We start from the raw sequence: 15,305 nt of genomic DNA on the forward strand, positions 1-15,305 counted from the left end.
TTTCTTACTTATCTTCTTTGACTTTCATCTATCCTCCCAGATTTTCCATTTTTTCTTGCGAATTTATTTATATCAACTACTATATCTCTCAGGAGGATTTATATATTTGATCCTAATTAATTAGTAAATGCTACAATAAGAAATGCTATAATAATACTTAATAATAATAATACTTCTTTCCATAGCTACTATATATTACATAACATACCTAACCAAGTTCCTCAATGTTCCAATCAAATTATCAAACTGCATTACTTTTAAATCAGATTTACGGAATCCTGTTGCATGAGCGAGATTTCACCATGCATTTCGATTGCACACGATCTAGCCAAGGGCAGGCCACAACTTGCACCAAGGTCTGGATTGAAATGAATATCGAAGGCTACAGCCAGCGGGGGATGAATTAACCGAAGGATGTTTGAATAATGTATCATGAGTGTTCGAGTAACCGACGTCGAAAAAGCGAAGAGATGAATTTACTATTTGCCTTTTAGGGTCTTTCACGATTCGTACGGTAAAGGTTGTTTACCCGGAGATTCAATTTGACCAAACAGTGTTTTAAGCGCGTGTCGGAAGTGAGGAAAATTGAATGGTAAATAATCAAGTGTTAACTTCTCGCGGCAGGGCCGGCGTAATTTCCTTTCGGATCGACAGCGGAAATAACGTGTAATTAAAAATTAAACGGATCCATGATACGGTAGTACACGCTTCTGCCAGGGAATTCGAGACTCCTTTTCCCTCTATGAGATTTTAACGACGTTGCGTAATGAAATTTTCGTCACACGGGAATCCGACTCATGTCCAACGCCGTTTAAAAGAGTCGCCCTTAATTAGATTTGCCGCGACAAGCGAAATGATAGGGGCTGAAAAGTAGGGAAATCGGATTTTTAGATTATAAAGGCTGGGTTAATCGGAGCTTTGGATTACGGTAAAAGCGATGTCGAAATGTGATAATGACTCTGCGATATTGGTTTTTTTTAAAAAAAAAAACATGCACTTTCATCGTGAAGCTTTTATCGTAAATTTAACACCACTTTCAAAAAGGTGAAAAAAATACAGGAAAAAGGGAGATAAAAAACAGAGAGAGAGAGAGAGAGAGAGAGAGAGAGAGAGAGAATAACTATGGACTTATAGGTATAAGCCATTTTTTGGTATACGAAAAGTCTGTATTGATGGGGTTGATGCTCTCTGATGGAATTTGACGATATGCCACGTACAGTTTCATAGTTACTTGCGTACAGTGGTTCACAAAAGTATTTGAATGCAATCCATAGAAAGCCATGCATATGTATATATTATGCGTTATATAAAAAATATTGAAACTTCATTTGCACTATAATGAGGCACGATTTTCATGGCTATATCGGTAATATTCGCAACTAACCTGAAAATGTATAGAAATTACAAAATATTTATTGAAAACATATATATAGTAAAAAATTAGTGCACACATAAATAATGTTAAACATATAACAAATGTTAAAGATGTTTGAATAGCGGGGCCTATTGATATAACAGATAGTTGACTGTTTAAATGCTTTTATGATCTACATAAAATATACACTTATTCTGTCTTTTAGGTCCTATGCAAATTTTCAGATTTGTTTCAAACTTTACCAATACAATCACGATTTAATCAGCTTCATTGCAGTACCAATGAAATTTTAAAATGTTTCATATAACACATATAATATATTCAAATGTTTCTACGCATGTACAAATACTTTTGTGAGCTACTGTACACCATGACAATGTTTGTCCACTAGACTCTCTATTCAGATTGTGGCTTGTTGAATTTCTGAATGACATTGTAGATAGCACCGACGCTGATACGCCTACGTCACGAGCGTCGTGGCGCCACGGAACACCTACGATACACACAGCGATTTCGTCTGCGCACGGTCTATGAATAATAACACGGCTCACGAATAATCGTCGTCAGGCTAGCTGAAAATTGCCGCTACAATCATCGACCTTGATGAAGGGACGATTGGTCATTGTAAACTCGTACGCACCACAATCTACGGGTCACTCGTTCATTCACGCTATTTAAAAATTTATACAACAGCGGTTGTGATCACGACGAACGAGCAATGCTGCGGTTAAATTCTGCTTTGCAATTTTTATACCCGAATGAATAAATCTAAAGCTGAATTTTGCACACGTATTCGTGTTGAAAGTTATCATTTAGTGTTTGGGACTCATACATTTTTAAAGTTAAAAAGATTATTCTATTAACTTCCTGGAATTTATTTATTGCGAAATTTTCACGCAGAATTTGTGGTGTGTTATTTAGTATATTTAGTCTCTTATTTAGTACGGAAATATTTTTTGTATTTTATTTAGTAAAAATAAATTCCCTTAGAGTTTAGAAAAATTCGATCCTGAAAGAACGAGGTATACCACAATAACTGAGAAAAATCGTAAAGCAAATGATTAAATCTTGTTTTCGATGAACTATCGATATTTGAGCCCTTGAAAATACCTTAAAAGAACAAACAACGTCGTGATCACCTCATTGATCGTCTCATCAATTGCTCGGAAATCAGTTACCGGAAACAAAAGGAAGATGAACGTCGCTTGTCCGCCTCCGTGAGAACTTTTAATTACTCCGCTTGTTGCGCGGCGAACTTTCACGCATCGTCACTTCAGATACCGCCTTATCGCGACATCGTAATCGATTTTTAATTTAATATACCGTCACACAAACGTAGGATTGCAATTTCTTCCCACTCGATCATTGAAATAAAAGTAGAATAAGAAAAAGAAAGAAAGACAAAGAAAGACGTTAACTTTTTACGCAAAGCGTGTCTATAATTGCACACAAGGTGCTTTTTTTGCATGACAATCTTTTCATTCGAATCCTCATGGGCATAATCACGAATGTGTGCCACGCACCTGCAGATCGACGGGAATCACCCGTATTGATATCACCTTGATGGCCACCAAGGTCCTTTCAACGATCGTTGAACCTTCTCGACATGCAAAACGTCGATTTTCTACGTCGCCAGTCTACCATTAACTTTCCAGCTTTCTTCTAGCCGATTGCTCCTCAGATAATAGTGATCATCAAAGTTTGTTTTATTTCTTTTATTTCTGAGACACGACACGATATCGTATCTATAATCTATTATTTTATTTACTTTCCATTTTGGTTTACATTCATGGTCTACTTTTTCAACCATCGAGCTTAACATCTCTTAACATTTAGTCTTACAACCTATACCTAAACTTGACCTTAGAATATACCTTTTATGTTCCTTATTCTCTCTGCTTTTATTACTCATATTCTCGCAGCGTCCGAACTTATAACACACACATCTAAACAGAAACATAAAACGTGAAACTTTAACAATTCTATCTATAATGCTTGGCTACACGTTTGGCTCGTGCAGTTTCATGATGATATTGATTATATCATACTATTCCTGTACAGTGATATCTTTACTTACTTCTTTTATTCTTGTCCTTTTCAGAGAAAAAGGAGGAAGGTTTTAAATATAGATGTTAATCCTCATTCGAATGCGAGAGGTACGAGAAAGGACTGATCCAGGCAAGCAGGTCAGAGCGGAATTTCCTCGCCCGCTCTTTCGCAGCAATTTTTAAAATTTGAATAATCCGTTCAAGTTTATGCATTAACGTGTTACCCTGAATCGCTATACGTGACACGTGTATTCGTATTGATCTGTAGGAAACTCATATTTTCGCTGCTTTTTATTTACATTAGGCTGTCATATGAAGCCAAGTGGCTGAAATGATTAACTCCACTTTTTACAGGCCAAAGTGGTTAATCTTATTTTTCGAAATTTTCGACATATTAATATCAAAATACTGAATCGATATCTTATATAATTTTGTCAATTATCTCTACCTTTTGTGAAGTTAATCGATCTGACAAATAAGCGGGCCGTATATTTTACTGCTCATCTACCAAATAATAGTAAATTTGTTCGTGGCAGCTATTCTGTTCGTGAATGAAAAATTCGATTTCAGCGAGTTAGCGAACACAAATCCATTCAGTTCTTTTTATCATATCATCTCGGAATAGAAGAGATTTGGACGCGACCCGATGGATCGCCATTCAAGAAGCTCGAGACGAACTTGAGCGCTCGTGTGGAGACAGAATGACGCCTGGCGTCTGCGTCGGCGTCCTTGAACCCTCGATACACGCGGATGTGTTTCCTTCGTCGGTGTTTTCTAGATTTCCCAGAAGGCCGCGGTCACTATCGCCCGGTTTGCTTCGATTATTATCGATCTCGTCGTGAAGAGGTGTACAGAAATGTCTGTTGAACGAACCGGGCATTAATTATTCGCTCGTGCTAACCTCGAGGACGCATGTTTAATGCGATTACCGAGCCGTCGTTCGTCGCGCTCCATTGTAGAGAAAGATTTGTATGATTAACGCAGCTACTATGATACTTCTTGATGATAGTTGCCTATTTTCTGACTCCTCCATTTTTTTTGTTCGTCGTGTACCACACATACGAGATCGAACATTTTTTGGACGTTGGTTATTTAAATCATCTATGAAGACTGCAGGAAAAGAATAAGATAAGTGACACTTTTACTACTTTTTTTTTATGGACAAGTTAATTTTCTCAACTCACTATTTGAAACGTTGCTTCAAATTTTCATGCTAAATAAGATTTTTGCAAATTTGTTCGAATCATCTCATACATAATACGAATATCTTAAAACGAAGTAAAAGGTTGTAATAATATAATAAGAAAAATATAATAATAAATAAATTTCTTTATATTACTCGTGGAATCAATTTATACGTCTCGACTTATCAACAAATGCGTGAAATCGTGTAACAGATAAAACGTACTGAATTTTACATCAAAATAATAGCAGGAATGGAAAAAGTATATCATGCTTGACTACCGCGTTATTTCTGAACTTTTTAAATTTTCCTTGAATTTATGAGTGCCACTGCGAATTACCGGTTATCTCCTCGGGGCGTTGTATGGCGAAACTTGTAAATTTCAATCTCTTCAGGGGGAGAAGGTTTAGGGTTTATAGATTTTCCTTAAAAAGTGTTCACGATCTTCGAGGCTTGCTGCATTTTCAGGAACTTTTCAAAATTTTCATTTTGATGTAATCCATAATTTTTAATGAAACGCGAATAAAATATTCTACGAAACTAATTTTATTTTAAAGTATTTCTTTGACAGTAATTCACAGTTAAATCAACAATGACCCTAATTCAATTGATAATTTATCATTATTTTGTGATTTAAAAATTGTTATGTGTTCTGGAGAACTAGAAATAGAATTCTGGCCTATGTAGAGATTTTAAATTGTCCTTTAGACCCTCTTTCTGCATCCCTCGTCCATCATGTTTGGACAAAAATGAAAGTTTTTATTGAAAGAAATATTGGGAAAAGGGCGTGTCCGCGATGGCTAGGACAGATAACTCGGTGATCTCACTGAATTGACTGACTCGATATTTTTGGAGCAGCTATAAAAGGGGCGAACTTTTACAGCTCGATACAATCTGCAGACCGAATGTATGATAAACCAAGGGAAAAGGTAATCACGTTCAATTCACACTTCTGAACAATCATCATACGAGCCGTTAAAATTAAATATACTGATATATTTTATACATTGAAAAGTACAAAACAGCGATAATTACGAATATTATTTCTTTAAATTCAAGTTGAAATTTCTGATTATTTATGTTATAGTTTCACACAACAAACAAAATTAAGAAACTAAGTTATCTATTTTGTTTTTAAATTAACATAACGATGTCAATGCAAAATGAGTATCGCCTATATAAAATATATCCATTTGTAAAAAGAATATCTAATTTGCTCGAAGAGTTGACCAACTCGTGCCACACCTGAAGCTTTTAAGCGTGCAGCGTCTCGACGAGGAAGAGAAATCGTACATGCAGTAGCGCAGAAACGCCAGCAAAGAATCTTGCAAACTCCCGAAGAACTTTTGCTCGAACTGCCGTGGATCAATACCTCACAGCTCGAGGAACGTACTTCTCGAACTTGTAGCCACTTCACGCGTTTGATGCTAGAGTAACCCGCATCTCTTCGCTTGGTTAACATGATGATCAAACCTTTGAATGTGTCAATCTTGCATCTTCGTGTACTTCTCACGTACTACCAGAAAAAAATAGTGAACAATCAGAAAAAGCTCCAGATTTGAACTAAACCAAAGGGAATGGTTGGTTCATTATTACACGAAACGATAAATCACGTTAAGTCTCGTTCAGATCCAACAAGTTTCTTCAGTTATGAAAATTGGAAACTTCTTGACCGGTTACATTATTTATTCAAAAATATACGAGTGTTATTTACTTTATTTACTTGAAAACACTTTCAAGTTTCAAGCGAAGTTGAGGTCTGTTAAAGTTTATTAAGGAAGCTGTATCCAATAAGAATGAGAATCTAGAAAAAAATTATCGATACCTATGTGTACACTTGTAAACTGGCAAACACAATATTATGTACAGAGCAAGTCAGTAAAAAGTACCATCTGGAATAACTCGTTATCTATTGATTTTATTAGAAAATGTTTGGAGTGAAATTTGTTGTATTTAAGGAGCCTGATCAGATGAAAATATTTTAATTTTTTAATACCTTACATTTTTTTAAGTACTAAGATGAACTAGAGATTTGTAAATGGCACCGCATATGTTTTATAATATTACCCAATTTTATAATATACCCAATAACATTCAGTGCAATATTATTTACACTGAAGAACGATTATTTTAGCACATATTTTATTTTAAGTTTACCAAAATTTATGGTCGAAAGATAAGAAAATACGCAAAGAGGTATTGTCTCTGTCTTTCGTGTTATACGTTAAATTTAATAAATTAAATTAAAAGCTAAACTAACAGTTTTTTGGTGTAAATAGGTTCAACATAAAAGATATAACCTAGCAAACACGAAGATGGCACCCCGCTGGGGGTAGCTACCCACATGCTATATTTATTTTTATTTTATTTTTTTTTACCAATCAAATATAACACTTTACCAAATGTCCTTCAGGACAAATTGTAAAAAAAAAAAACAAAATAAACTAAAAAAAATAGGTTCATACTTTTTTGCGAAGAATATCCAGCTAGATTGATTAATATTATAAAAAACGTATGGTACTGTTTAAAAAATTAAAGGTTTTCTTAATATTTTACAAAATATGATATTAAAAAGTCAAAATATCCCCACCTGTCCAAGCCATTTAAATATAATAGATTTCACCTCAAATATTTTTTTGATAAACTCGATAAATAATGACTTTTTCAGGTGGTAGTTTTTTCCTGTTCACCCTACATATATCTACTGAATCACTTGATGTTAAACGTTTCATGAGTGGAGTTTGACTTCCAGCTCTGAAATGGTTTTCGAGTTGGATCGCGATCGAACAGACAATTTTTCAACGCTTTGAACAGACCAGGAAGTCGACGGTTACGTTGCATGGTTGGCAGGTTGCCCACTGCACTTGACCTTGCACTTGTACCCGGGATCGTGCAAATTCTGCAACATTCTCGGGGTCACGGACGATTCTCATTTTAAACGGAGTTCGACGTTTATGCCGTTGGTTCACATTCGACACGTGCAGCTATTTCGCGCTTCTCACGGAATTGCACGCGTGCACGCGATACAACCGCAGACTTAAATGGATGCTATTCAGAAGCGGTATGTCGAAAAACAAATGGTACGGATAGCTACATGTAACTATGGTGATTTCTTTTTCTGATATTTCGCCGCTGATTGCTCGAGTTGAAACATATTAACGATTCATTACGTAAATTATATAAATTACTTAAGGAAAAGTGTTTTAATATAATAAAAATTGATAAAGAGAAACCGAGATGCAGATATCGATTAATCAATAATATCTTTAATTAAGAATATGTATTTGTTATTAGATGTAAGGAAGAATTATGCATGTTTCTCAATAAAACATAAATAAAATGATTTCAATCGTCCGAATATTCTATAGTGGTCTAAGATATTTTTGTTCTCTTTATTTTTCTTTCCTTTATTTGTAAAATTCTCGATTCTAGTTTTCGAAGTTTCCCAGCAACTGTTACGTGACTACTTTTTAAAATCGAAATCTTCCTTGAAATATCTTTGATATCCGCTTTCACGTACAGTATTTACATGTTACGGTATAGTTATCGCCGAATTTAAGCTTGAATGAACGTAGTATCGAATATACACTTCCTTCGCCATTATACTCGTTATCATTTTCTAATATCAGAAATAAAATGTTAAAGAATCGAATGTCAGAGTTAAAAAGATTTCAAAGAATGCTAAACTACTTCGATTTAAAATGCTATCGTAGGCTGTAGAACTGAAATCTCAGAATACTCTGTTGTATTTAATATCTTTGACCAATCGAGTCAGAATAATCGATACATTCCATTTTATATCAAACAACACGTTGCGTAAGGTACTTCAGAGACAAAATCTTCGAAAGCGTAATATCACGTCGCTGAAATTTCTATGAAATTCCTGCCAGATCGTAAAAATCCTTGCTCTGAGTTATTAAATTTTAACATCAACCTTCAACCATTCTCATTTTCCAATTTTCTTCCGCAATTTTCTAACTGAACACCGGCCATTTCTCATGATTTCAGTGACAGCGAACGAACGTATCACGCGAAACGAAAATCCACAACCTCGAATAACCAAGAGAATACACTTTCGAAACAATTTGCGTCAATTTCATAATCGAAACTTCGAACAACGACAAGGTCGTCTTCAGATAAAATCTCTTCCCATATATATCTTTACGCGCTCACATCGTTTCTCATTTTCAAGTTATCCTTCTAGTCTTGCTTCCATCAAGAAGATGTAAAGAACAGTCCTCCATGTATATCGGTCTAGTGTATGTCACGTTGATAGCAAGTGCTATCTCAGCCGTGCAGGGCAAATATCGGTTCTTTCAGGCGAGAAATTTCACTAACGTTGAAGCCATCGTTTCCTGCACGAGTCTGACGGCGAAGCGTTTGTTCAATCCCGAGAGACGAATCGATGTGCTGTACGTCGCGCCTGCCACCTATCTCGAGGACGCGATCTCGAAAGTCTGCGTGGAAAACGCACCAACTCTGGTCGTCGATCGTGCCGCGTTAGTAAAAAATGAACGCATACAAGGTTATATCGTGATCGAACACGGTAAATTTATTAATTCGCGCAGAATATTTCTGTATGGAAAAAAGAATCTACGCACGCTACAATATCTGTTCGTTACGAGGAGCGTGAAGGAAGAGGTGCATTTATTCGCGAGAGATTTGTTGAACGCCGGCTATCGGGACGTGGCATTTCTGATGTTCGATGACACGGCCACAAGTACGATTATTCGTGCAAGCGCAACGGGAGACGAGATTACATCGAGATCCGTAGGATCCTGTACGTCGGTCACGAACGATGTGGATCAGATTCCGGCGTTCGCCGCGGATTCCCGTCGATTTTGCCCGCTCGGTGGCTGCATCATGAAATACGCGATAGTCACGGATGCGACAGTGAGCTTCTGGCGCAAAGAGGACACGCTCAAACTGAAACGTGAGCAAACTGTGTTTGCTAGTCTGGACACGCACACTAGGGACACTGTTTGGAGAGTTCAATGGAATGTGGAGTTTTACTTGGGCACGGGGGAGCGTGAGAGATATAGAAGTAACTATCGCACAGCGTGGATATTTTTGAAGCGGTTGAGAGGAAAATAAATTCTGTTGAGTTTCAGATTTGTCAAGTCATTTGCATTAAAGCTGCTATTTTTAGTTTGTGTTTGAAATGATGCTTGGTGGAATGCTTGCTATAATGAGAGAAATTGTTAGAAATGTTGAGAAATGATATTAAGAAGACAGTTATTTTAGAAAAGGGAGTGAAATGTTGGAAATAGTGGTCTCAATGCATTTGAGATTTTGTTAAAAGAATTAACTGCAGAAGGTAAAGAACAATATAAAAATCATCTTAGAGATTGGAAATCATCGTAAAAACCACTTCGCTTTTAATACATGTTTTAAGAGTATAAACAAAAAGTGAAGTAACAATAATATTGCTATTTTATACATTACACGGTAATAATTATTATAATAATTCATATGAACTGCGCAGTAATCTCCGCACTAAAAATATCATAAACTGCAATCAATAGCCTTGGGAATATTAAAATATTAAAATTCACTTATCGCTGTCTTTCTCTGTCATCGGAAGCGTTAAACAATGTAATTACTTCGCCGCTAGAAGTCACCGCGATAAATATTTAATAGTCCGGTATTTCGCGAAATAATTGACGTATTTCGCTCTGAATTTCTCGAGCATCGTGATAAATCACTTAAACGAGTATATGCTTCGTTGTTGCTAGCTCGCAACAAAGCTGTTGGTTTCATTGCCAAGGAAGCGACCTTGCAGCGATCGTTTTTCAATCACATACGCTTTCAACATCCATTACACTCGTGTCCAATGAAGTGGAAGAATAGAGAATAGAAAATTTATAGCAAAATTTCGAAAATTTGTAAAGAAAAAGGTACACGTAAAACATCATTAAAACGAAATCTTTTATTTCGCAGTGATACTGATTGACAATTCATGACATCAGTAGCCACATTTCGTCAGATTAACGAACCTTTTAATTAAAATTTTATTGATAGGACCGTGTCACATGTTGGAAAGCGATGTAGTATCAGATTAGCGTTGATCAGATTAGCAAGATTAATTGGTACCTGAATTACCTGAATATTAATTGAATTTGGCTTAATAATATTGGTCTTATAAATGAAGCCAACCTTCTCTGAGTATTCTGTTCAATTATGCTTCTTTTACCTGTTATTAGCTTACAGATATGTTTATGCAAATTCTTTTTCCCTGAACAGTGAAAGAAATACGATCTAAATAGAAATTTATTTCACCCTCTAAATATTATGAGTATTTCGCTTTAAACATTTGAGATATTTTTGTATATCAAGTATTCTATATACTTTGGCACATTTAAATATTCTATAAATGTCTATCGTTTTCCATTTCAATTATAAATAATATATCACTAAATTGCCACAACAGGTAACGAAACACTGCAAGCAGTGGGCGCTCTCCTCATCGAAGACTTCGGGAAACAATACAACCTGACCGTCGACTCCAGCACAGAAATAAACATACCTTGGCCCGATGCCTTCGAAAAGCTCATGAATCGTGACATAGACATGATAGCAGGGCCGAAACCCGAAGATCTACAAATCTTAGACAACGTTGAAGTCATCTGCTGGTATATGTTCCGTGATATGGTGCTCGCCAGTTTGGTTCGCATTAGAACCATCGAGAACGACATTTTAAAGCTAGTAATGCCGTTTCATTATTTCGTCTGGATCATCGTGTTCTTTGTATTCATTGTTTACACTTTCCTATTGATTGTGTTGAGAAAATTGTCGAGCATGGGTTTGATCAAAGAACAGGTGAAATTTGCACATATTTGGGCGATCTCGTTGTCTCAAAGCATCACGTTGCCAAGAAACATTGGTTTGCGTCTGGTGCTGCTTTTGTGGATAATCTTCTCCCTTTATTTGAGCATCACTTATAATAGCACGTTTACCAGCTCGCTGGCTCAAGTCGACACTGAGGATCTGCTGCAGAATCTCGAGCAAGTACGTGACTCTGGTCAACCACTCAGCGGACCAGGCGTCGTACGCTCCTATTTCAACAATTCCGACGATCAGTTCATCATAGATTTGTATAAAAGGTAATCTTACCGGTCACGGTAAATTTCCAATTCCTCTCTCTATTTCGTTCTAGTCAATTCTCGTGGAAGCTCTTCGATTCGAAGTGCGTTTCAACTGGATTCCTCTTTTATTGCGTGTCTGGTACAACGAATACTGGGAATTGGATGATGGATACTATTCGTGAAACGAGATTCTCGGCTCTACAACAGATTTATTGTCGCGTAAAAGACTTTTGAGAGTTTCATTCATTTATCGAGCGAATTTTGCAATTTCCGATATCGTTTAACTTGATTTTATCTGATTCCTTTAGTAGGTGAATAATATCTTTTTTATATTTTGTAGACGAAATGGATTGAAGAGTTATGTAGGTGCAAGATTTTATTGTTTTAGGTTGTTCTACTCGCTCTAATAGATATTGTTCTAAGCTTTCGGAAAATTTAAATAATTTTTGGGATATTACCAATGTTTCTAGCATGTTGAATAAAAAGCAATTGTTAATGTTTTGCGTTTCGTGTCATACCAATAAACATACTAAAAATATTTTCGTAACAGATACGAAGTACTTGGACCCGAAGAAGCACTTGATAGTATATTCAAGAAGAATGGATTCGCCGTGTTGCAACATTTCACCGTTGACAGGATGAACTGGGATTACAGGAATAACAGAAGTCTTCGGATGTACACACTACCAAAACCAATTTTCAGATTCCCAGTTTTCTTCTTTGCAAGAAGAGGATACATGTATCGAAGGCTTCTTCGACGACTCATTACAAAGTATCGAGAAACAGGGATGATAAAGAAACTCAGTAGTCGATTGATGATCGAGGAAGACCAGCAAATCGTTTTTAATCAAGATTCGGATGAAATTTTGACTATGAAGCATCTCCGTCCGATTTTTGAGATATGCTTCGTATGTCAGGGTATTGGTTGTTTAATATTCCTCATCGAATTATTAGTGGCTCGTATTCTGAGAGATTCGTTATAGTATTCATTGCTCGATTTTTAATTTTATTAGTTGAATCTTTGATTAATTATATTGATGAAAGATCAGTCATTTGATATCAATATAGTTAACATAATTATTTCTATTATTATACTCAATGTTAAGTACGAATAAGTGGCGCAGAAATGAGCGTGATAAACTACTTTATGATATATATAGAAGCGAGACAAGTCCGAAGCAGGAAGTACAAATATGTCTGTTTGCGTAAGAACGCGACAAATCCTTGTTTTACTTCTTTGAGAGTGTTTGGTTTCCTGTTATTGCACCCGATCCTTTCATTAAGTATGACGTAAAACGTGACGCTATATATTTTGAAGGCTTTCGTGAAATATTCCACCGGTTTGCATATATCAAATTGTCCTTGAAACGAGTTTTTGAAGGTTCACAGAATGTTGCGTCACGTTTCTTCGTTCCCGCGGAACAATAATTCTTCGATATTACACAATCTGTAAGATACATTATCATAAAATGCATTTCATTGAGTTTAGTATTTGTGCTTGGTTGTGAAGCAATGTTGCGGGACAAATTTATCGAACGAAAGGGAAAACATCGCGCATGTTGTCGACGAGCACCATTCACCAATAAATCTGATTTTCCAAATTGTTCCGTGCACCGTTGCACGACAAATCGTTCAACATCATTGTTTAGGAGTATTCTCTCCAACTCGTTCGTACGGAGCTGATTCGTTTTGTTTCTTTGCCAAGACGGTCCATTTATTTTGCAACACGTGCACGCGAAACTCAACGTAATGGAACCTATGTTTTCCTCTACAAAAATACCTTGATTCGTGAAATTTTCTGCCATGTTGCATTGTATTTTTCATTGATTTATTAGCAATTGAAATGTATACTAAATTGATTAATAAAAAGCAGGTAGTATAGAACTTAAACAGTGTGGGACTAAGATAAATTTTTTAGAGACAGTGGTAAAGTAAATATACCTAGAAACATATCTTATTTTTAAGAAAAGCAAGGTCAATCTTTTCTTTGTATGTTGTTATATTGTATTTTTTACCATTTAATTGGTAATTAATCTATTTGACCATTAGAAGTCTTTAGAATTCTTTAAAGACTGTCTAGAGTTGAATTGATAAAATCTTTTTATTCTTAAGAAAAGTAAGGTGAATCTTTCATTCTGATTTACCGTTAATGTTAATTCTTCGCAAAATACAAAGTCTTTCCTTAAGATTCTTTTCTTTTCCTTTCATCTTTCTTTTCTTCAGGCTCAAATCAGCTCGATATTTCTTTTTGTTTAGAGATAATACTCCTTTGAAATCACGATGCATCGCCGTAAAAATGGCCCGAGATAGTGAAATTCTTTATTTCATTGGAATATATGAAGTCGGTTAATACGTCTATCTTTTTAAAAATAAGACTTTCACTAATAATAAACATTCTTTTTGAAATATTACTGTATCTTTACAAAAGACATAATTTAAAGTACAAAAGTTATAAGAAAAGTATAATATTTATAATATAAATTCCAATTTGCCACCCTACATGTATATGTTTTTATGACCTAGAATAAAATTATAAGGGATAGTAAAATAGTAACAATGCTGTAGATTCCGCAGTGTTGATGTTATGATCAACCGATATTTGATAAAATCTCAAAGATAGAATCTTTAATTTAAGGAAAGTAGCTGAAGTTAAATTCTGATACAGAAATCTACATATCATAATCTTAAAAGTCCCTAGATACGGATCTTATCTTATACTTATCTAGTTTTAAAAGTTTTAAAAAATCGCACTTACACCGCAATTTCATTAAGTTTTTCATTTATAATAAACTACAAAAAGATTGTGATAACAGAGTAATTTTAGTTTCTCGTGTTGATATTCGGTTCTCTTGCTACTACTGAAATACTTTGAAACTATCGAAAACTTTTTAAAATTTTAAATCTCCTAATTATTCAAAACCAGTGGGATTATCCTTTGATCTTTTAAATGCATTAATATTTTTCGACATTCTCTTTTAAAACCTTTGAACTCTTTTCGACCCTTCGAATTCTTTGAAATTTTAAATATTCCTGAATTCTTTGCAGCTTTCAGTGCTTTTCAATATCCTCAATCCTTTCGAAGCCCTCGAATATCATCGAATTCTCGAATCTACGGTATTCTTTAACCTTCGAAATCTCTAAAACCTTTTGATCACCCCAGATTTTCCGAATTCTTCGCGATGTTAACATTCCACGGAATCCTTCGTATCTTCCATAATCCTTAGATTTACTTGTCCGTCTAATCAGCCACAACTTTCCTAAGCTCCCTTATTTCTTATCTAAGGTACTCACTGCTTATCAAATCATTCCATTGCGAGCGAACTGCAATATATTTCTTCCACATTTGTCTTCGAATATTTATCGAGCCGATTCGACTTGCGTCACAAGCTACCAGATGGATCTTCTTTCATCCTTCTTTATCGATCGTAAAAGTACATCTAGAAGTTCAAGGAAGACCTCAGCACCTAATGCATGGTAAGGAATTAATTGCGATCTATCGTGGCGGGACCTTGAGCTTGGTTGTTGCACAGAAGGCTCGTCGAAGAGCGGAGAAATTCACTTAATCAACAAAGTCAACACGGTTTACGAGGGATCGACGGAACGATTAGCGTGGC

At 35.6% G+C, this 15,305-nt stretch overlaps 1 protein-coding gene and 1 long non-coding RNA gene across 2 annotated transcripts in view; one reads left to right on the forward strand and one right to left on the reverse strand.

Moving 5' to 3' along the window:
- Window positions 1-15,305, reverse strand: part of LOC132912417 (uncharacterized) — a 104,232-nt gene that overhangs the window by 23,735 nt on the left and 65,192 nt on the right. The gene's annotated exons all lie outside the window — the stretch shown is intronic.
- Window positions 9,066-13,987, forward strand: LOC132912560 (uncharacterized). Its single transcript, XM_060970058.1, has 3 exons — window positions 9,066-9,539; window positions 11,037-11,709; window positions 12,242-13,987. Exons 1-3 carry the CDS (start codon window positions 9,305-9,307, stop codon window positions 12,672-12,674), a joined length of 1,341 nt encoding a protein of 446 aa, XP_060826041.1. The 5' UTR covers window positions 9,066-9,304; the 3' UTR covers window positions 12,675-13,987.

The sequence above is a fragment of the Bombus pascuorum genome, chromosome 12 (genome assembly GCF_905332965.1).
Source record: "Bombus pascuorum chromosome 12, iyBomPasc1.1, whole genome shotgun sequence".
Classification (NCBI taxonomy): Eukaryota; Metazoa; Arthropoda; class Insecta; order Hymenoptera; family Apidae; genus Bombus; species Bombus pascuorum.

What these genes read in the sequence shown, in the direction of transcription:
- LOC132912560 (XM_060970058.1), top strand. Translation starts at nt 9,305, where the DNA reads ATGTTCGATGACACGGCCACAAGTACGATTATTCGTGCAAGCGCAACG. An exon ending in GGACACGCTCAAACTGAAAC is followed by an intron (nt 9,540 to 11,036) that starts GTGAGCAAACTG and finishes TTGCCACAACAG; the next exon opens with GTAACGAAACACTGCAAGCA. An exon ending in ATCATAGATTTGTATAAAAG is followed by an intron (nt 11,710 to 12,241) that starts GTAATCTTACCG and finishes TTTTCGTAACAG; the next exon opens with ATACGAAGTACTTGGACCCG.